This window comes from Ammospiza nelsoni, chromosome Z (assembly GCF_027579445.1).
Source record: "Ammospiza nelsoni isolate bAmmNel1 chromosome Z, bAmmNel1.pri, whole genome shotgun sequence".
Taxonomy (NCBI): domain Eukaryota; kingdom Metazoa; phylum Chordata; class Aves; order Passeriformes; family Passerellidae; genus Ammospiza; species Ammospiza nelsoni.
In genome coordinates, this window is record NC_080669.1 from 1,323,540 (window position 1) to 1,346,888 (window position 23,349).

At 44.8% G+C, this 23,349-nt stretch overlaps 1 protein-coding gene across 1 annotated transcript in view; it reads left to right on the forward strand.

Moving 5' to 3' along the window:
- The window catches only part of ATG10 (autophagy related 10), a 59,825-nt gene extending 39,908 nt beyond the window's left edge, over window positions 1-19,917 (forward strand). Inside the window, exons 5-8 of the mRNA XM_059492359.1 lie at window positions 4,037-4,134; window positions 17,704-17,801; window positions 18,068-18,184; window positions 18,546-19,917. Coding sequence (XP_059348342.1) covers window positions 4,037-4,134; window positions 17,704-17,801; window positions 18,068-18,184; window positions 18,546-18,558 — 326 coding nt within the window. The 3' untranslated portion in view covers window positions 18,559-19,917. The remainder of the gene's footprint in view (window positions 1-4,036; window positions 4,135-17,703; window positions 17,802-18,067; window positions 18,185-18,545) is intronic.
- The last annotated feature ends 3,432 nt before the right edge of the window (window positions 19,918-23,349 follow it).

Genomic DNA, 23,349 nt, shown 5'->3' on the forward strand with positions numbered 1-23,349 from the left:
TTCTGTAATCCTTCCAGTGGTTCCACAGCCCTGCCCTGTCTTGCCTTCCCCAGCACAGGGCACAGAGCTGGAATTCAGAGCTCTGCTTCCTCCTTGGCAGTGTCTGCAATGCCCATCACACCTGGGAGACAATGATTGCTCTGTTCAGCCTGGCTGAGGCTTTTGCAGCATTCACCTCCTCCCTTTGTGTAACAGCAGCTGATGCCAGCCTGTCCAAATCTGCGTTCCAGCAGACGCTTTACAAACTTCTCTAGAATGCTGGAATCAATGAAATCCTGCCTTTCTCCTGCTGCATGTGAGTGCAGCTTCCATTTACCTGGTCTCTCAGCCCCTCCTAGGAAAAAGGCTCCCCGTGGAGTTGCTGGGGGGATTTTCCTGTGATCTCCAGCTTGGTTGGCATCCTCAGGAGCTTGTTCCAATGAAGACATCCAGTTCTTACTCCTCTCCGCTAGAACTGATGTTCAGGCATTACAGATCACTTCTTCTGCAGAAGGGAAAAAAAGTTGCATTATATCCTTGCCCTTGCTGTCTAAATTGGATTAAATAACTTATTTTCTTTTAACTCGTCTTTTGACCTTTTTTTGTTGTTTGTGAAATAAAGTTTGCTACGTAAGGTGGTGCAAGGCAAGGTTTGAAATTTTGATTGCAACACAAATAAAACATTTTGAGAGACATCTAAACTTTCTTATAATCTCAGGGGATGGATTTACAGGGAAGATGTTGTTCTGTGCAAGGACAAATACTTCAGTTGAAAATAGTGATTAAGCATGATGAGACTGTCTGGAAAGGTGTTTGGGAACATTATAGGGTACAAGAAGATATTTTTAGGCAGTGTGTATATACATAAGAAACATTTTTCACTGCCTCATGATACTTGCCACGTGGTATTTATTCCTAATTTCAGACCTGCTGAAGTCACAGTCAAGTGTCAGGAGCTCATGGCAGAGGCTAATTTCTCCAAAATCAGCCGTGTGCCTGCCATACCATCCAGAAACGGAGCCCCTCTTTCTTCCCCTGGCTTCTGAGACTACCAAATAGGTAGTTGAAGAAATGCATGAACCCCTGCTGATATCTGATGTCAGCAATTAGCCCTCTTGGAGACAGATGGTGTAGGCAATTATCCTTCCCCTTCAATGCTGGCATCAGCCAGATGGGCTGAGCTAGGTCCAGTAAGCTTTCTTTAATCAGCAGAGTATTTTCCTCTTTTCCTACTCTTTAAGATGTCAAGGAGCTTCAGTCTTTTCCTGAACCATCCCCGTCTGAAGCCAGGCATTCAGAACCCTCTTGCCATACATTAAAAAGCCCACAGTGAGGTATCAGCAGCACAGGTGAGCACAGGCAGGAATCACCCCTTGTGTGTAGGGAAAATAATGGCTTGTCTCACAGTTCTCCTTTTCCTGCAAAGGCAGAGGAAGCAGCAGGAAAGCTGGCTAAACACTGAAAAGAAAGAGCAGGACTAATGGGAGTCAACAAGGACTGCACCCTCACTCCTCTAGAGAAGAGAAAAGGAATGAGGTTTTCAGGCTGACCTGCTCAAAACACTGTCAGCTCAGTGGCAGCTAAATCCCTGCCAATAAAAACCATGCTAATCAGTGGTTAGAGAGAGGGAGCTTCTGAGATAGGGCAACTTCCTCCAACCCTGAAGGCATGACTTTCTGTATTCACAACCACATTGAGCCTGACTGAAGTGCTTTCCAGAATACAGATTTACTTCCTGAGCTCAAAAACATGTAACCACCGTGTCCTTTCTCAGAAACACAGCTGCTCTAAAGACTATATCCTGTAAGAACTGGTTTTATTGTGGCTTTGGACATAACTGAAATTGAATAATTTCTGTGATCATATATTCTCTTCAGCTGTAGGAGTTTTTTTTCCTCATTTGGTAGTGGTTTTTAATATTGTTTCTTTATAAAATACATCAGAATGAAGCCTCAACAATTTGTGCACCATTTCACCCAAAGCCTAAAATAACCTTTAACTGAAAATCTTAGAAATTGTTAAAAGCTTTTAATTGGGAATCTCTGAAATTACTAAAAGCCCTCACTACACATGAAGAAAATAGAATACAGTGACTTGGGAGGCCTGAAAATTTTCTCTGAAAATAAATATGGAATTCTGTCTGCCTAAAGAATTTCTGCTCTTTGCAGAAATTAACATCCAGCTGAGAATGCAGCTCCTGTGTGGTCTGACAGCCTCACCTTGCTGCTGTGAGAGGGCACTCAGTATTCTGCCTTTAACTATTTCTTATTTGTGAGGATGTGATTGAGTTAACCCCAGCTGGGCAGTCAAGATGCTTGTCTCAGAAAACTTTGTTGTAGCCTAAACAGTGTAAATAATAAAACTATCCCAGCTGAACTTGGGGTAAGCCTTGGGACACGCAGCAAGCTGTGTCCTTGCGGCTGGATGGTGACTAAATAAATGCATGGGTGTGTGAATCTGGAGCTTTCACCTTCTTCTCCTGCCCCTTCTCTTGGCTTGGTGCTGCTGTTTCCTTCAGGTTCTGGTTGAACTTCCCAGCTCAGCTCCATCCCAGGGAAGAAAAGAGGCACAGGGAAGGCAAGAGGCTGCTTGGCTCAGCAGGTGCCACAGTGGCCCTTGTTGCCAGCAGCAACAATTACTGCCTGCTCTGTCAGACCAGCTGGATGTTTGAGGTCTCTGTGGTTGTAAGAATGTGTAACAGGGCTGCAAAACATGTGAGAAGGGGGAAGAAGGGGGTAAGAGAGCCCAAAGAATACAGATGTGTGTTTAGAGCACGGCCGGGAGCTTGTGAATAGAATGAATTTGCCATGTGGTAAAGACAAAACTTGTTTTTACCTATAAAATTGTTAATATTTCAGTAAATTCTGATAATTTATAAAAATGGGACTAACAGAGTCAGAGTAATCCGTTGCATGTGTACGTGCATCTGCTCAGCATTATTATAAAAATTCTCAGAGAAAGGTGTACAGAGCATGTCTAGAGTGGCAAATCAGGTGTTGCACTAGAACACGTGTTATTGCAGATTTTACACTTGGGCTTTCTCTGCTGAGAACAAAATTGCAGATATGCATGGCATTTCATATCACCTGCACACAGGTGATCTGAGTGTAAATACACCCTTCTGAAATAAATTTATGCTGTTGTAGCAAATTTCTTTGTGAATGTTAGACTGTCCCCAGGACAACTCTGGTGTCTGTCATCACAAGGCAGTGGATGTGATGGTCTAACAAGTCTTACCTTCATGAAAATAGTGTGGAAAAGCTGATTAATATGCTGTTACCCCCTTAGAGACTTCATTTGCCATGTGATTCTACTATATGGTGCTTCGGGACTTCCTGGGTTTTTTTATATATATGTGCAGAAAATAAAACAGAGGCTGTAGGCAGCTGGTTTGAACTTGTGTCTAAACATGGCATTCAAATATTAATTGTGTGAATAAATCTTTTTCATTTTACAAACATGCAAATGTCAGTAGAATACAACTGATTATCTGAGGATGATGGTTTCTGACACCTGACAAATGCCAAGATAAAGCTACTTATTGAAAGTCTATCAAATACTCTGTTTGCCATAAACAAATATTCATTAAAATAGACATGCTTATTTTCTAAGTGCTTGACACTAATATCTTGGCATAATTCTAGCATCACAGCTAAAAACCTGATGATGTAAAGCTATATAAATGCAGCTCAAGAAAACATTGTGGACACACAAAAATTTTATCTGCAGAATTTTGTTCCTTAGATTTTCTTCACTCTCTCACTATGAGTTGCATATATTGACAGTAGATGATTCTTCATTATGTTATTTTGTGGTTTTAAATCCACCTTACCAAAGCTTTGTTTTACAAAGCCAGTTACACTTCACACCTTACAGTCAGCACAGTGAGTTGTTACTCTCAGGTGACAGAGAAGAAAACCAAACAGGGAATTTAGGGTGGTTCTATGTGCACGTTCAGCCAGGATTTGAACAGATTTCAGTTTTAATTTTGCTGTTCTGTATTAAAGACACAGCATGCACAAGAGCTTTGGCTAAAGGTGGTTGTTTGTTCCTCCAGATGGAAGGCCTTTAACTCTGGATGAAATATGGGGGAGTGTTCATGCATCCTATCAGGCTCGTCTGCAGGAGGGGCCCTGGGACACTATTACACAGCAGGTGAGAATCCTCTGGTCCTTCATGAAGTGGGGGAATGAAATATATGCCTTGATCCTCAGTGGTCTTAATCCTCCCTTGCATAGAAGGGAAAAAAAAAAAAAAAAAAAAAAAAAAAAAAAAGTATATGTCTGTATCATGTCGTGCTGAACCATTTACCAGCAATAGTTTCAGTCCTGGATTTTGAAGGATATATAAGTATTCACCATTTAAGGCTTGCTTTGACGGTATCTCACATTTAAAATACTTCTGCAAAGCCAGTCCTCAAAAATTCAGGCAGTTTCTGAGTAATTGTGAATTTGGGTAAATACAAAAGCAGACTTGTTTATGTAAATAAAACATATCAGTGTAACATTTCTCGGATTGTCTGGTAATCAAATTACCAAAAAAGACCGTGTGTAATTTTCAGTTTTAAATAGACTTGCAATCTTCAGGATTGAACAAGAGAAAATTGGTTTCCTATCCTAAAATAAGCTGGTGCTGTCTAATAGCTCAGAGCTGAGCTGGTTGTTCTGAGGTCTTCCCTTTGCTCCAGGTTTCATGAACAAACCTGACAAAGAATTGAGACTCTCCAGCTGTGAGTTTTTTCCCCATTGGACCAAGATACTAATGTGTCTTTTCTCCCTCCCCTTCCCTTGCTTGATTTTTTTATTTCAGCTGTTTCCAGGCACTCAGGTCTCCTGCCACAGCAGCATGACAAAGATGTGACATCCACCACGTCCTACAGGTGCTCCCTTAACTCAAATAACACAGTTTAATTACAGGATGCCTCTTTGTAGATGATGCTCAGCCATGGGAACACAAGCAGAATTCTTGTTTTTTGCAGCCACATACTATTATTTATCTTATAGCAGCTTCCTGAGAAGCTACCAAGCCATGGGTGTTCTGGTGATTGCTGTGCATGTGTGAATTCCAGTTGTGAGCTGGCAGCTTCCTATACTACACACTTTTCACATGAAGCATTAATTACCTGGTTTGTCTGTGAATGAAGATGAGGAAACTGGGTTTTAATAACTTAATGTAATAATGCAGCACTACTGAGAATAAAGCATAAATGGGATGTTTGGGATGTGTGAAATCAGAGTTGTGGAAGCCAAAAGGAAATTCAGGTCACTCTCACACGGGGATTATTTTTGCTTCTTAAGGGACAGTAAAGTAAAAACTGTCCTGCATCTAATAACTGGAGGTGTGTGAGGGATACTTACACACAAATTCCTGCAGAAACACGAGTTTTGGGTGGCAGAATGTATGGAGTGATGAGTCTGGTTCTGGGACACTCTCCAGAGGTGGTACAGTCAGCTGTGAGTGCACTGACAAACACAGGAGGAACATTTTGGAGAAATTAGCGGAGATAACAGCTGCAAAATGTGACTTTCTGTGAAATAAGGAGATTATGGAAGATAATGAAAACTAGCCTGCAAGCCTCAGATCAAAGCAAGAGTCAGGTCTAGAAGAAAAAAACCTGCTTTTCTCTGTCAAATGAATCAGGGTTCTGAACTGAAATACAGTTTTGTCTTGCCTTGCTGCTTTTCTGCTGACCCATTTTGTTATGTGGGTTAGGCTTTGCCTGCAGGGACACAGATCCTATAATGCAAGTCACTGGGCAAACTCATCAAATCAGGCTTGAGCACTCAGTGCACATGAGTAGCAGAATAAAAAATGGTTTAGGATTTTAATCCAAAAGAGATACAAATTTTAGATGCTACAAGCACTCCACCACTGGGAAGAAAAATTGAGTTTGCCAAGGGTAACATGTATGTTACTTAACTTTTAACTAGAGCTAGCTGATGTGCACTGTGGCAGGCCAGGAAAAGAAAGGCTTACTGACTTTTTGGGACTTTTTTCCCCCATATATTTTATGAAATGAGGGTGTCAGACCTGTGCACATTTCTGATACAACTACATTTTGGTGTATACTCCCTGTGATAGAATACATCTATAATGAAATACATCTCAGGAACTGAGACAAGCTGCAAAGAGTTGAGATATTTGACATGTGCAGATTTTAGGTAATATTTGGACTTTTGTAGTTACTTTTGATAATGGTGGAAAGCTATGCTCATTTCCAGAGAAAGCATCCTGAAATATTTTTTCTGACTAGATTACTGCAAAAAGCAGAAGTCAACTAGTTACCTTCTCATAAATAAATTAACATGATACGGTTGCATAGTATTTTATAATGATAATTGATAAATGGTGATGATTTAATTGCACTTCCTCTAGTAATAATCTTAAAATGCTCAGATGAAGTTCCTGTGATTGGCTTTCTTGTGAGTTAAATCTCCCTGGGGTCTTCAGTCATCCCTTCTCTACATCCGGCGATAACTTGCTTTAGCTGTTTTAAATAATACAAATCAATTAGAACACACAGCTGTTTAACAAAACTTCCAAATGTTGCTACAGGTCTCTGTGGGTATTTCCTGATGACTTATAATGACATCAATTTAGCACACCTGGTAAGATGTGTGTGAGCTGGAAGTGGCTTAATTCTGCAATGACAGGAAAATTAAGGAGTATTTATGGATTACTGTTGCCTTCCAGAAATGTTGCCAACTGTGATTTTCAGCTTCTTTTTAGGAGGATTCAGAAGTGGAATTACAGATACCGCAGCCCCATCTCCTAAATTGTTTACTTGTAACTTCGTGGGTGCTTTTTAGTGTTATTTATGTCTACTAGTAATTTAAATACCATATAAACATATATTATATGTATGATGTATAGTATTTATGTTAGTTATTTATAAGATAGCATACACAAATACATAGTAGCACTGTCTAAACAGCTCAAACTTATTGGGCCCTCTGTGTGTAATGAAGAAAATAAATAGCAGGTGTAATGGGCCAGTTAAGAAGGCAGCAGCCCAAAAGTGCCATGGTCAAATGCTAAATGGTGAGGCAAATTGAGAGAATAAAATTTCACAAGAACAGGAAAGAAGTTAAAAAAAAAAAAAAAAAAAAGAACAGAAAGTGGAAAACAGAAATGAGACAAACGGGGACAAATCTTCCCCAATATGAAGGTGATCATACTTTGTCACATAGTAGTGTGTGGGGTAAGAACCAGGAATTAAAAAAAACCACAACAGATAACTAATACTGAGTTAATTTGTAGAGGCTGCACTGGACCTTATATCATTTTGGAAATCTCAGAAGGTGGGTGGGAGATGTGAAGCAGCAGAGGGAGACTCTGGTTATAGCCACAACCTCTGGCTGTGTGGCCCTGATTGGGTGTTCTCTGTGGAGTTGGAAGTGCAAGACTGAAAAGCTTTTATTGTTAGGATGGATGTGGGATAGGCATTGTCAGGGCAAGAATTTTCACCCTGCTGTGGCTGAGGGCTCCACACCTGTTTGGAAGTGCCTCCATCAAGATCCAGGACACTGGTGTAGCCTTCACATCCAGGTATTTTTTCCACAGAGTGCTGGATTGATGGATACAGTCACCTACTAGGATGTAAAATGAGGCCCACTGATTTCTCAAGCATCTTCTGAAATTTAATTATAGTGGAATAAGGGATTGGAAAAAAAATGGGTGAAGGCACTACTGATTCTTTGCAATTTTTTTGCCCTGATGGATATTTATAAAAGTGCAGACAAAGCAGAAGGACTTTAGCAGGGGGAGAGACAACACTCTGACAGATATGTTTTTAAGACTATGATGAAACTGAGTATTGATGTAATTAATTCTATGAACACAGGTGCCCAAGTTAATTTTTGATTTTTGTTACTTCTGCTAATCCGTGCCTTCCTTTAATGTTTTCCTGTGTGGAAGCAAACTAGCTAGAGAATTTTGTAAGCTGATGAATGAAGCTGATCACAGGCAGTAGCATCACCAACAGCTTTGTTTTTAACAGAGTGATGTTGTCATAAAGGCTGACCTTCCCCTGAGGAAACAAAGTCGTAAACACAATCAAGAATATGTGCTAAGGCTTAATCAATGCTTAGTGGTGATGGAATGTAAAACCAAACATCCAAGGGTAGAAATCGAATTGCATTATTACAGGAGGCTCAGGGGCTGAAAAACTACCCCATAAAACAAGGGCAAAACTTGGTGACTTGAAGGTCCTGCAGAAATAGTCTGAAAAAATTAATCTGTGAGTCAGGATTCCAAAGGGCTCTGGAAGCTGTGGAGCACATGTGTCCATACATGACTCCTTTTTTAACCACCCCTGTTCAGATGCAATTACTTCTGCTACCAAAGTGCTCCCAGGCATGGGAGGGGACACATTTCATGTGTGGCACCTTGGTTCTGGATTTGCCAGCAATAAATCAGCATTTTCCTGGTTTAGCCATTTACTGTTGCTGCAGAGAAAGTAGCTCAGACCACTCTGATACTGGCGAAATCCTACATTTCTGAGTAGTGAGTGGTCAGGAATTTTGCGTCTGTTTTTTCTCAACCATTCATTTCTCAGTTTCATCTAAATGAGGTGGTTTTCTTCTGTCATTTGATACTTAGCAGGTAGTTTTAGTATGTCCTTTTTGTCATATCAATAATATTCAACCAAACCTAAACTACAGAAATCACAGCACAGAACTGCACCTATTCTGAGTTAATCCAGAGTCTTTTTCAGCCAGGAGTTAGGAATCTGGAGGATACATTCTTTATAGTACCTCAATAATCCTGTCCATTACATCACTTAATTTATAGCAGTGTTAACAGGAAAATCAATAAACATTATTTCTAAAATGTCAGGGATGTTAATAGTGTGATTTAAAAGAGGAGAAAGATTCAAAACTCTGAACAGAACACATTGATACAGTGTTGTAGAGGCACATCTTGCTGAAAATGTGATAGGGAGGATTTAAATCATTACGGCTCAGTCATTTTGAAAAATGTGGTAAGGTATCTATTCTTAGACACACAAATCTTTCTTGCCATATTGTGGGATTTTGCTAAGTGGGGGTGGCTGTATACAGTATTTCTTAACAGAAGGTTGCTAGGATCGCTCCTAACGAATTTGAGTTGCATCAACAGTTGCTATGGATCCCCTGCTAATATTTTTGGAAAATTATTAGTACAACTTCCTGAGAAAAGGGAGTCCTACCAGTACAGACTGGAAAGCTATTTGACAGGGGAAGATACAAAGATGGAAAAGCTGGGTCGGTATTTATTTCCCACTAAAATCTTCTACAATGTGTTGAACTCCTGGGGTTTAAACCAAGCTATAGTATTGTACAGGCTACCAAGGAGGTTTTATTTTAAAACTGATTATTAATTGAGCCACTGGTTATTAATGTTTAGCTGCACTACAGTTGAATCATGCTTTTCCCCATAAGACTTCATGGACAATAATCTAGTCCAACTAATTTAATAGAGGGAGAAGACCAAATAATGAACTAATACTAAATGTAAATACAGAAGTTTAATGGATAAAAAGCTGACAGAGGTGCAGCTGGTGGCATCTGTCACAACTTGTGAGAGGCATTTGACAGTGTCTGACATGACATCCTTGTCTCTGAGTTGGATAGCCATGGGTTTGGTGGATGAACCCCTGGGTGAGTGAGAGATGGGGCTGAGTGGTCACACTTGGGCAGTTGGGGTCAGCGAGTCCATGTCCAGGTGGAGACCAGGGACGAGTGGTGGCACCATGGGGTCAGCAGGGCCCAGGGTAGGGTATTCCCCTGCACCAGCGCAGGCTGGGCCGAGCAGAGGGAGCAGCCCTGGAGGAGCCCTGGGGGTGCTGTGGGGCTGGGCTGGGACCCCAAAGCCAGGGCTGGGACCCCAGAGCCCCGTGCTGAGCCCGGAGCCCAGAGCCCCGAGCCCAGAGCCCCGAGCCCAGAGCCCCGAGCCCGGAGCCCAGAGCCCAGAGCCCAGAGCCCCGAGCCCCGAGCCCAAAGCCCAGAGCCCAGAGCCCCGAGCCCAGAGCCCCGAGCCCAGAGCCCCGAGCCCGGAGCCCAGAGCCCAGAGCCCAGAGCCCAGAGCCCCGAGCCCAGAGCCCTGAGCCCCGAGCCCCGAGCCCAGAGCCCGGAGCCCCGAGCCCAGAGCCCCGTGCCCGGAGCCCAGAGCCCCGAGCCCCGAGCCGGGCCCAGAGCCCAGAGCCCAGAGCCCAGAGCCCAGAGCCCGGAGCCCCGTGCCCGGCCCAGCCCAGCGGGGGCAGCAGGGCAGGGGCCATTCTGCCCCTCTGCCCCTCAGGCAGAGCCCACCTGCAGAGCTGCCCCAGCCCCGGCCCAGCCCAGCAAGGAGCTGCAGCTGCTGCAGCCGGGCCAGAGGAGGCTCCGGCACGGGCACGGGGATGGAGCGGCTCCGCCGGCACCAAAGGCTGCCACGGCTGCCGTCGCTCACCCGGGCACCAGAAGCTTTGGCCCGAGCTCGGGGCGGCCTCGCGGGGCCCGAAGGGGCCGCGGCAAAGATGGACACGGACGATTGCCGAGGGCCGCGGGGACGGCGGCCGGGGAACGGCTCCCGGTGCCGGAGGGCAGGGCCGGCCGGGATCTTGGCAATGAGGAATTGTTCCCTGGCAGGGTGGGCAGGCCCCGGCACAGGGTGCCGAGAGCAGCTGGGGCTGCCCCTGCATCACCGGCACTGCCCGAGGCCAGGCTTGGAGCAGCCTGGGGCAGTGGAAGGCGTCCCTGACATGGCAGGGGTGGCACTGGATGGGCTCTGAGTTCCTTCCAACACAAACCATTCCAGTATTCTATAATAATTTACATGAAGAGATGAAAGCAGTATGGAGTTCCCTGCCAGTTTCTTGGGCATAATTCAGGACACACTTTCAAGTCTCAGTACTATTGTTACTTGAGTTACTCTGAAATGAAAATTCAGTAATATTTTCCATGCAGATTCGTAATTAATCGAACAAATTACAGTGTAATAGTATTGATTCTCTTGATTATTTTTTACTTCTTTGGAAAAACGTGTTTCAGTGCTGTGCATTGCATTTAAAGATAATTTATCTAGCAATGGTTCTGCTTCCAGAGGGCTTTCCAAGCAGGGATTTTTGGAGTAAGTGGTAAGAACACCTTCCCTGCCTGGTCTGGCATTTCTCCTTGTAAGCTGAGGTGGATTCTGAGCTGCCTTCTCCCCACTTGACTGCTGGCTGTTCACTTCTGGAATGAATCTGCGTACTGAACATTCCCCCCTTATGGAAAAATCCTAAATTACACACCACCATTGACTGCACAGTATGAAAGAAGTGAGGATCATATGTGGCACACTCAGATCCATTTGAAAGGCCACTGGAGTTGCCACAGGGCATTGTAAACTATATATTTTTTTACTTTATTAATGCAAAAAAGCTTTTTAAGTGCCGCTGAAATGGGAGTTAGGTATCTGTGCTAACAGGAAGCAGTTTGTACCTAAGCACCTGCGCTCTGGAGTGGTGGCAGCAGATGGTGTCAGCAGTTCAAAAGCATTTAGACAAATTCATGAGGCCACTTGTCCATAAATGGATGCAAAATTACCTGGCAGGAGTGAGTCCTGCAGTGCCTGGGGTGCAGATCTGCTGGAGCAATGCAGGGGGAGTGAACCACAGAGGGAGCCCAGGCTTGTGCTGTCCCAGGAAACACTGCTGCGGCATCCTCTGGAATCTCTGGGGTTATGGGATGAACCCTTTCAGGCCACTTTTGTCAAATGCCAACATGGGTTTGGGGTTTTTTGGGTTTTTTTCCCCCTTATAAATTTTTTTGTGGGTTTTCTTGGGTTTTTTTTTTCCCCCTTATAATTTTTTAATCAGGGTAGGAAATCTGTCTCCAGTGTCTTTTCCATACTTCCACAGCTTGTTGGATCGCTCAGTTTTGCACCTTAGATGAATCTCATAACTTAAGAACAGATTTTAAATAGTAATTAATTAAGACTATATGCTACATAACTAAAATGGTGACAACTGAATTAATCTACTTTTGGCAAGCATGGAAGAAGAATCATCTGTTTATTTTCTTAGGAAAATGGCTGAGATGCCATTTCTTGACAATGTAGCTATGGACCTGCCAATTTTTAAGTATAAAGTTTTCTTGAAAAATCCTAAATGCATAAGTTACGTGCTTGTGAGAAGCTTTAAAGCCTTAAATGAAGCTTGTTAAGCTTTAGAAACATGCCTGAGTGTCACCTACTGCTTTGATTCCTCCTGTTCTTGAAATTAATAATTCAAACCTTATTATACGTATATAAAATAAGTAATTATGGACCAGCATTGTTGGCTATTCTTGATTAGTGTTTTGCTTGCCCTGCATTACCTCTCCTGCCTTTCAGGCATCTTCTGTTAGCTATTTAATAAATTAATTAAAATAAAAACTAATTACATTTAATAAAATAATAAAGTTATAAAATTAAAAAAATAATCACCACCTCTTCAAAACTGTAAATACTCCCAAATCAGGCAGAATTGGGGCATAAAATATGAATTACAGAGTCACAGAGTGGTTTGGTTTGGAAGGCACCTTTGCTGGGATCCATGATGGATTTGAAGCAGCAGATGCAAAGTGGTAGGCGTGGTTCATCTCAGAGAAATTCTGGCTGTGTTCAGTGTCCTTGTATTTCTGTGTTGCAGGATCTGCCAAAGCATCTCTGCTTTCCTCAGGGAAACGTAGCCATTTAATTGCCTTTTCAGCTTGGACTTGGTATTTGATGAAAGAAGGACAGGATCCAGCTAGATTGGCTGCGTGGTGTTGGAAGTGGTGAAGGTGTGAATAAAAAATCATCACTGAGCTTGGTTGTGGGTCTTTGGGAACACACAGGAACGGGGACATTAAATCATGGGGCAGCTGCAGCTGCTGCCTGCAGAGAGCTGGGGTGTAAATCAAACCAGCCTCCCCCACAAAGACAGGCTCAGTGACCACAGAAATCTCCTTCTCGGGGCTGGTTTGCACTTCTCTGTGTTGTCAGGGTCCCTTCACGCTTGCCCCTGATCGATGCTGGTGCAGATCTGCTTTGATTTTCTGAGCAAAGCAGGAGAGCAGTGCCAGTGGCACTTGCCAGGTCATTCCTCAGCAGTGGCAGAGGCAGGACAGGTTGTTCCACCTCCAGCTCCTGGGTTTGGTGGGGTTTCTGTGTTTTGTTTCGTTGCAAAGCTGGGGAAACTTGCCTCAGTTATGCCTGCAGGATGAGTTGACTTCTGGTTGAGAGTTGAAGTCAGTGACCATAAATATATTTTATCTGTCCCAGGTCACAGAATCCCAGACTTGGTTTGGGTTGGGAGGGACCTGAAAGTTCATCCTATTCCACCCCTGCCATGGGGAGAGACACTTCCCACTGTCCCAGGCTCCTCCAAGCCCTGTCCAGCCAACTTCCAGGCATGCAGGGGCAGCTCCAGCTGCCCTGGGCACCCTGTGCCAGGGCCTGCCCACTCTGCCAGGGAACAATTCCTTCCCAAAATCCAGCATAACCCTCAGTCAGTAGGATGGAGAAGCCCTGTGCAAATATTCTGCTACCAACAGCTTTATTAGTGTGATTTACACCTTCTGTCAGGATTGTAAAACTTCCCTGTGTCATTACAGTTCCTTAACGTGGTGCTTGCAGCATAGTGATTCCATGGTAATAGATTTTCCATTGTAGTAATTCCATTATTAGAGGAAAATCCCTTTGACCTCAAATTGCACAGGTTTGAAGTTCCATGTGTGCAGTTGCTGTTCTGCCTGTGGGACTCAGGGTCAGTCTGAAGAGAGAAATCTTCCTGCCCTCTTTCTGAATGTGTGGGCTTGGGTTATATTAACAAGTAAGTTACTATTGATGTGTATGAAAATAAGGAATAAAAAAGAAGATAGACCATGAATTCAAGAACATAAATTACTTATATAATCTTGAGTGAAGAATTTTTACTTAAACTCAGCTGTTTGTTTCAGTAAATGTGGTCAGGAATTGGAAGAAAGGGAAAAAGTTATACCCTCTTTATTAATTGCATCACTGTTTCCTTTTCCTAAATGGAAGAGATTATGGGGGGCATGTTTTATTAATTCTGCCTTCTTTTTCTGACCTGGAAACTGCTGTGAAAATGTCTGGAATAAATTGGCACTGGCTGTGGTGTTTGCTGGTAGGATCCTGCATGAACTTTTTGACACCCCTGTGTGAATTTATTTTTGCAAAGCAACATCATGCAAACCAGGTTGGGGAAGAGGCAGTTTCAGGCACAAATCCCCTGAACTATCATCAGTGGAGAGACCATAAATGTTGTGATGGATGCTTGAAGGCAGTTTAATGTAGCACTGGAGAAAATAGAAGCCATTACCCCTGGAAGAGCTCCAGTTATGACAGAGAAAATAAATGGTGCTGTTACAAGAGATGTACTGACAACAAAATTCCTGCTGGCTGGGGAGGAGAGCAGAGCACGGTACAGAAACCTACAGACAATTACCCCTTATCTGAAGTAATGTTTATTTTTGGTTTAAATCCGACATGGAGACTGCTTGATAAAATGACTTAATCCAATCTGACGGAGGTTTAGTCTTAATTATACTTGTGCTTGGGAACTGCCCGGTCTTTGCCACTGCTCAGATCAGTGCTGAGACATTTCCCTGCACAGAGCCTAGGCTGGCATTCCTGAGCAAAGCAGGGTCAGGACAAGGGGGAACAGCTTCCCACTGCCAGAGGGCAGGGCTGGGTTATTGGGAATTGGGAATTGTTCCCTGGCAGGGTGGGCAGGCCCTGGGATGGGATTGCCAGAGCAGCTGGGGCTGCCCCTGCATCCCTGGCAGTGCCCGAGGCCAGGCTGGGCACTGGGACAGGGGAAGGTGTCCCTGCCATGGCACGGCTGGGATGGGATGAGATTTAAGGCCCCTCCCTATGGTGGCGTTCACAGGGGTCCCAGGATGAGGGAAGAGATGAGAATCTTGACTCTGTGTTTCAGAAGGATGATTTATTATTTTATGATATATATTATATTAAAAGAAAATGATATACTAAAACTATACTGAGAGAATAGAAGAAAGGGATTTCATCAGAAGCCTAGCAAAGAAAGAAAAGGAATGATAATAAAATCTTGTGACTGACCAGAGTCCCAACACAGCTGGACTGTGATTGGTCATCAAGTAAAAACAACTCACATGGACCAATCAAAGATGCACCTGTTGCATTCCACAGCAGCAGATAATTATTGTTTTTCTTTTCCTCTGAGGCTTCTCAGTCCTCAGGAGAAAAATCCTGTCAAAAGGATGTTTCATAAAATATGTCTGTGACACCTCCCAACCCAAACCGTTCCAGAACTCTGTTATTAATTTTCAGTCTATCCCATGGAACATTTTGTGTCTTGCATCCATCTCTATCTCCCAGATTTTTTTAATGGGAGAGGCTGAGGCAGCAGCTACAGCAGCAGGCACAGAACATCCTCACACATCTTTCCTGCATCACCTAGGAGAGAGGTCTTTCCACAGAAAATAAATGAAGCCACATTTTGAGCTTCCCAATTCAGCAGAGCTGGTGCCTGGCTGTGAAAGTATTCCTTCCCCATCCCAGCTGGGTCAGACTCAGAGGGATATGCAGATGTGTGATGGATTCCAGCATGTGGTGCTGAACAGGCACTGCTGTAAATCAGCCTCATAGCTGGATAGATCCAAAATCATAGACAGATCCAAGGAAATAATGCTGTTGATTTCAAATAAACTGTGTGTCAGAGTATTACTGCCCAGAAGAGTTGTGGGCAACCTGCAAATGGGTTCTTGCAGTGCTTGTGGGAATTGACTTGAAACTCTCACACTGACTGACTGGAAAAAGATTAATTGTAAACAAGAAATGGATGATTGTTACATATTGTTTGTACTGTTTTGATGTTTTTTCTTCATGAAGTCCCAGTAGGACTGTGTATTTTTGGTGTAGCTGGCACAGAACCAGCCTCGATGAAGGGTGGAATTGCTGCCCTCATATTTTCCTCAGGTTTATATTTCAGTGCATGTGGAGTGTCGTTGTTCTGCCAGGTGAGTGCAGCAAGCAGTGAGCTAATGCTAATGAAGCTGATGCAGCACAAACTTAGATTTGTTTTCACCCTTCTGACGGTGTTTGAGAAGGACTTGGGGTTCATCCCACCACAGGCACCTCACCCTCTCCCAGGGCAGGCTGGGGGCCTGGCACTGAGAGGCTCTGTAGCCCATTACCAGTGCTGAAATCACGCAGGGCTTTGATAACCCCGGCATTTTTATTGGCAGCTTCCCCAGGCTGCCTGCTCAGAGCTGCTGTGTCAGTGGTTTCACCTTGAGTGCACAGCAGAGCCTCGCAGGATGATGCCATTGTCTGCAGGATTGGGGAGGGAGCATTGACTGAATCAGAGCTGATGCTCCCACAGTGTTTTCCCTGATGCTACACAAGCTTCTCATACCACCTCAGCCTTCTCCCTTTATAAATAAAGGCTGCTCCTTAATGGCTCTTGGCTCAGGATTTCTTTTTCCTTGTACTTCTGTGATTTTCCTGGGAGTGTGTGTCACATTCCTGTCTTGAGTAGCATGAAATTCCTGCGTTTGGGAATGTTTTCAGTGTCACTCTTGTCATGCAAGAAGAGGAAGGGCTAAAAGAAGAAAGATGTAGAATGTAAAGGTAATAAACTGTTTGAAAAGGTCACGTCTGGCCTGCATGTGTCACTCACTGGTGGTTTGCTGTAGCAAGGAGTGCAGGGCAAAATCAAAAACTGGGGGTCAGGACGGTTGAGAGTAACTTTAGGCTGAATATTCAGCTTGGGGAATTATCTTCATGCCTTTTTAAGGGAGCTGAGTCACTTAAACCCAGGTTACTTCTCTCTTCTTTCTGAGAGTTTGTGAAGCTTGCTGAATTTTTTTGCACAATTTACGGTTTTTACTTTGTGTAATAGCTTTGTAAATATTATTAGCTATATACTTTTTTTGCTGTCTTTAAGGTGTACCATTTGTACAATCCATGTATTTTCTGGGATTATTTGGAGGCCTAAGTTAATTTGAGCAGAATATGAAAAGGGGGTTTTAATTCAAAATATTACTCTTTCTCAAAGAAAAACTGCATCAATTCACTTTTGATAACAGCAGATGGTAGCATTCTTATGCAAGTTATCTGTTTGCAGTGTGAAACAAAGCTTTCTGAACACCCTTTTTTTGTATATTCTGAAGTTTCTGGGAGTTCTTTAAAATTCTCTTAGACATAAAGGGCTTGATGCTCATGAGAACATTTTCAGCACCAAGTGGAAGTTGAAGCCACCTTGAGGGCACTTCCTTCTCCTTCTTGCTGTCTCTCCAAGCAGAACCATGTGTGTTTCCCAGCACCAGCCTGAGAAGATGCCAGGGCTCAGGGTGGTTGCAGACCTTTTTTTCCTGAGGGAAATGGGTTTTCTGTATTGCATTTGCACAGACTGTGGTTTGTACAATAGCTTTGCCTCTCTGCAGCCAGTTAATGCTGATACAGTAACTTGAGTTACTTCTGCAAACCATTATGTTTTAACTAAAATAGTGGCCTAGCCTGGTTGCTGATCTTATTTCCCTTTCAACAGAGGAGAATGTATATTATTGATGTGGAATATATACAGTGTATTTTAATTTGTCATGACTGTGCTAGGAAGAGCAGTGTGAGCTGAGATTCTGAAGTGAGAGAAGTTGCATCAGGGGCTGGTTGCACCCTGCCTGGTCTTTTCCAGATGCACGTGATGAGTTTTGTGTTTTTCCCTTCCATGACAAAGCAAATTCTGTTCCCTCTTAGGAGCACCCCATCCTCGGGCAGCCTTTCTTTGTGCTGCACCCCTGTCGAACCAATGAATTCATCTCTGCTGTGCTGAGAGGCTCACGGGAGCAGCACAGGTGAGGGGCTCTGCTGGGCTTTCTGCAATGCAGGTAAGGTCAGTCAGCTGCAGGGTGGAAATGGACAAAGCTACTTCCTTAGTGCCAGCAGAATAAGATTTCTGTGTTGTCACTTCAGGCCTGAAAGTTAAAATACATTTGTGATAGGAAAAGTGAAGGAACAGCCCCATCTGATTTGTGACTGTTTAGTCTGTCTGTAGTTCAGAAAAAGCTGGGATAATATAATTATGGTGCTTTTTGTGGTTTTTTTTTTTTTTTGCCCCTAGACACACAAATTACATCACGCTGTGGCTCAGTACTGTAGGCCCAGTTGTGGGCCTGAATCTGCCTTTGAGTTACGCAAAAGTGGCACCTCAGCAGCAGAGCACAGCTGTGGCTGAAAGGTAAGAGAAAAGGAAATCATCCTTTCCTCTCCCACCCTCCTGTTCCAAAGGTTAGATGGATAAATGGCAGAACCATCTCCTCCTCCTTTGAAGCTCTTGCTTAATTTGGGACTCACCTTTCAGTGTTTTGCTTACCTGCCTGCGTTGTTGCCTCACTTGATTTGCAGTGAAAATTTGAGAGGTGCTTAGCCTATTGCTGACACCCTTCATGAGTCCAGAGTGTCCCTGAGCTCCTGGAGTCTCTCTCAGGTGTGGAGAAGTGTTTCATATTGGTTCCCCCAGCACAGGATTGGGCTCTGGCATAACTGCTGCAAGGATTTTGAATTAACTCCTTTTTCTGTGTTTGCTCTCCCCTCTCCAGGGCCCTGAGCTGAAGGACTGGGAGTGGTTAGGCTGTGATAAAGCTGCTGCAGACCTCCCTGGGGGTGAAATGGAAGGGTCCTCCCTGGCTGCTCAGCCATGCCAGAGTGGAAATGGTTGCTCATGGCTGTTTTTGTGGCCAGAGCTCACCACTAAGGATGTGGGAATTGGCTGCAGCTGTGGGAGCACCTCCCCAGCAGCACCCAGACCTGAGCTCCCTTGAAGTCACCCATGTCCTGCTGAGGCTGCACACAGATGCACAAGCCGGAGCCAGAGCTGCTGGATCCACTGAACTTACCTCTAGAAAATCTGCACCATCTGTGGGGCGGAAAAAGCAATATAGAAAAATGCTTGCGGGACGTGGTGTGAGCGTGTGGAGCCAGGCTATGGGCTGGGACTGGGAGGCACCTTCTCCAGCCCGTGTTCCCCAGCACACAGAACGCCCTCATCCCGGGAATGTCCCCACACGTCACACCTCAGGGAGCAAAGGGGGTCAGGGCTGTCACACACAGAGCCCTTGGAGCCTGCACGGAGTGAGCAGGCCCAGCTCTGCAGCTCAGGAGCCTGGAGCAGCCCTGTGGGAGCAGCTGGCTCTGCCCTGCTCTGCTGCTGCCGCGGAAGCTCTCCGTGGCCCTGGGAGCTGCTGCTGTTCCCGAGCAGTGTTCCTCCTTGCAGCTGTGGTGGTTCACAGGTTTGCTCCCTGCCCTGACAGCTGTTGGGCTTTGGGAGTTGCCTGGTGGTGCTGCCACGGGGAGCCAGATGATGAGGAGCTCCCTGACCACCCGTCCTGCCTTCTCTCCCACTGCCATTTTGTTTGCAGTGTCAAACAGAGTCTGAGCAGCTGATGCTGGAGCACAGATTCCACCCTGCACATTCAGCAATTGTCACTTGCACGCAGAGTCTAGGGCGTGCCACGTCAGAGCTGGGATTTCACATTTCCAGATTCTCTTTTTTCAAATTATGTTTATAATTTCCATTACTTGCCATTGGTGGACAGGGAATACAGAGTGCAGTCCTTCAAATTCCATGGGCGCAGAATTTGTTTGCCAGATATTTGGAATTAATAATGAAAGCACATAGTTTATTTTGTTCTGTGTCATATCAACCTGAAAAGCCATTTTCCCCATGTAAGATTTACAAAATATGGCCTGCAGCTACATTGATTTTTTTTTAACACTTTTGGTAACACATGCTTGATAATTGCATCCACAGCCCATTTTTAAATCCAAGTGAGACTTAGGAGGAAGAGCCAACAAAAAGAGGTAACAGCAGGTTTAAGAGCTGTTAAATGTTCACCCCTCCTCTGTCATCTTCACTTGTGATACCCTGGAACAGTAGAAGCACTCAGCCTTGAAAATGTGGAATTTATATGTAAAGGAAAATAAATATTTGTATTTTACACTGAACAAGTCTCAACACCTATTGCTTTCTACCCTAATTCACCATTTGAATGATGAAGAAAGGATTATTTGACCAGGGCATTACACTGGGCTCAAACTACGAGGTGACAAGTGCTGTGTCTCATCAGTGTCAATGTTTCCCTGAAATTTGCCTGGAAAACTAAAATTCAGCTCAGTTAGTAGAAATACACAGAGGTTAGACAGAGAAACAAATACAGGCTAACATAAATATTTGGGACCAAGGAGATTAAAAATCCCATTTGGATATCTCCTTTTTAATGCCTGGGGTGAGAGGTGAGCAACCAATTTCCTGTTTACATTTATGCCTTAATGACTTAGGATATCTTAACTGAATTTTTATGCCTGAAAATTATATATATATATATATTTTTTTTTTTAATCAAGCGAATTGTGGCACTGCTTTGTGATTATGTTTTATGTCATGATTCATTATTTAGTTAAACTATTGAAGATCCTTAGACTGCGCTTGGGTTTTGTCTACATTGTCTGAACTCTTGCATCCTACCAAGGAGAAAATTTCCAGCTTAGATTTGTAAATTTGCTCAGTTGTTCATCTTTGCTGAACTGGGAAGACACGTCAAGGGAGGTTCTTCACTTCTGGGGACTTCTGTAAGAGAGAACAGTCTCATACCTGCCTGGGTTGCCAGAATCATCAAGAGGAATTAATTTCATGTGTTCACCTAGGCCAAAAAATGTGTTTTTCTGGGGAGTGCAGTTGGTAGCCACATACATAATCCCTCATTTATGTCAGCGTGACCAGGTAAGAATTTAACCCCCTGCCAGGAGATTTGAGGTTGCCTGGCTTTGCTCACTAACAGGAACATTCCTTTCCAGGCAGGAAATGTGGAGCTACTTAATTACAGCTAAATACAGCTAAGTAATCAGTATCAATTCTTGCTGCAACTCCATGAATTTCAGCGAAACTTTCTCAAAAACTTCCCCCCCCCCCCCTTTGCTATGATGATGGTTTCATGAGTCTGTTTGGACATCTGTATTTATATTGCACACGTATAATAAATTCAGTGCCAGCACAAAGGAAGGACGATTGCTCTTCCCTCTGAATGGTGAAGTTACAATTATTTCCTCAAAAATACTCTCTTGTAGAGAACAGCGTGTGTATGGGTATTTATACCTATTTTTAGCAACATGTGGGCTTTTAAAAAGTCTTTCAAGGAATTCAGTGCATTTTTTAGGAATAAATTCTTACCACCTAGAATAAAAAAAAAAAAAAGCCTGAAGCTGAGAGCTGCAAAAGTAACCCTGTATTGAGTGCCCAGGATTAGGGAGGTGTCACACAGGTTTTATCTCTTGGATTTCAGGAAAATCTTAAAAACCCTGCACCGCTGAGGAAGCTTTCAGTTCCCCACTTGAGAGGTTGCTGCAGCTGTCACCTCCCGAAGACAAATTCACCTTAAGGCAGAGGGGATTTCACTGCTGTGTTTGAACAGAGAATGGATTTACGGAGCACCCTCTTAACACCTTCCTCAAGTGTTACAAAACAGCACCTCCTGTACCAGCGGTATTGTTCAGTCAGGTGTTGCTGGTGTCAGATGGCTGGCCAGCTGCTTTAATAAGTGAAAATATTAATTAGTTTTGGTGATGAGGTGGAAAACGTGGCCAGCTGTGGATTCTCCTCTGCCTGGGAGGATGTTGGGTTATGTAACACGTATTTTTTAGGCTCTAAACCCCTCTAGCAGTGATTTGGTGACGTTTTGCTGAGCTCATCTTTCTGTGAGTTCTTCCTGCAGGGTCCAGGTAACACAAACTATTCCTGGGCACAGGCACAACCTCAGAATCACAGGATGGCTGGAGTGGGAAGGGACTCGGAGCCCATCCAGTGTCACCCCTGCCATGGCAGGGTCACCTCCCACTGTCCCAGTGTCCAGCCTGGCCTCGGGCAGTGCCGGGGATGCAGGGGCAGCCCCAGCTGCTCTGGGCACCCTGTGCCGGGGCCTGCCCACCCTGCCAGGGAACAATTCCTCATTGCCAAGATCCCGGCCGGCCCTGCCCTCCGGCACCGGGAGCCGTTCCCCGGCCGCCGTCCCCGCGGCCCTCGGCAATCGTCCGTGTCCATCTTTGCCGCGGCCCCTTCGGGCCCCGCGAGGCCGCCCCGAGCTCGGGCCAAAGCTTCTGGTGCCCGGGTGAGCGACGGCAGCCGTGGCAGCCTTTGGTGCCGGCGGAGCCGCTCCATCCCCGTGCCCGTGCCGGAGCCTCCTCTGGCCCGGCTGCAGCAGCTGCAGCTCCTTGCTGGGCTGGGCCGGGGCTGGGGCAGCTCTGCAGGTGGGCTCTGCCTGAGGGGCAGAGGGGCAGAATGGCCCCTGCCCTGCTGCCCCCGCTGGGCTGGGCCGGGCACGGGGCTCTGGGCTCTGGGTTCGGCACGGGGCTCTGGGCTCTGGGCTCCCAGCTGTGCCCCACAGGGCTGCTCAGCCCAGCCCGGATCTGCTCTCCAGCCTCTCCACAGCCCCCGTTTGCCGGAATTTCCCCGTTTCCTTTGTCACAGCCCACTCAAGTTCTTGTCTCGAGCGTTTCCGTTTCAGCTGTCCCCTCCCCGCTCCTGTCGCGACACCTGGTGGCGCCACGGCCTCACGACAGCGCCCGATGAATATTCCCCCTCTGCAATCCGGAGATCCAGAACCGCCATGGGGACGGTCCCCTTCCCTTCTGCCTCCCTCCACGAGCTGGACTACCCAAACCTCTGGGGAATTCTGAACGTATTTTAGATTTCTCCTCCATTTTAATATAAATTGCTGAGTTCTCACATGAATTCCTATATAAATAAATGAATTATTTGAATCAGAGCCTTTCCATCAGCACACAGTTGTAACAAGGGAATTGTTCAGTCTGACTTCAAGTATTTTGAGGTTTGACTGCATTAAGGAACTGCTGAATTATGCATTTATCTGGCTAAGCAGGTAAAAATTCAGACATAAAAGAGCACAGTGCTGCTATACTACAACAGGTGTCTTCAAATTGGACAGACTTGCCCCAAAATAAGCACAGTTAATTTGAGTTAATTTGTACTCAAGAGGTGAAACTCTGGGTTGGGTCCATGGTTCAATCACCCCTTGAGGGCCCAAACCCAGTGAGTTCTGTGCCTGTGCTCACACCTGAGGCTGCAAGTGCTGCCACAGACACCATTCCCAGCACTCCAGTAATGATTTTTCACGTGAGAAAGGTTTTTTTTTCACAATTATGCATTAAAATTCCTGCAGTTTGTGATGCCCTGAGGGGTATTTTGATTCCTGATTAGTATCCCCAAAAGAACATTAGGATTTGGGCTTTTTCTTTGGCCAGATCTAGGCAGAAATTAAATTTCTTAAATGAAAGATTTCCGTGCCTGCCCCATCTCCTGCATCAACCCCCGAATAAGAAGCAGAGAACTCC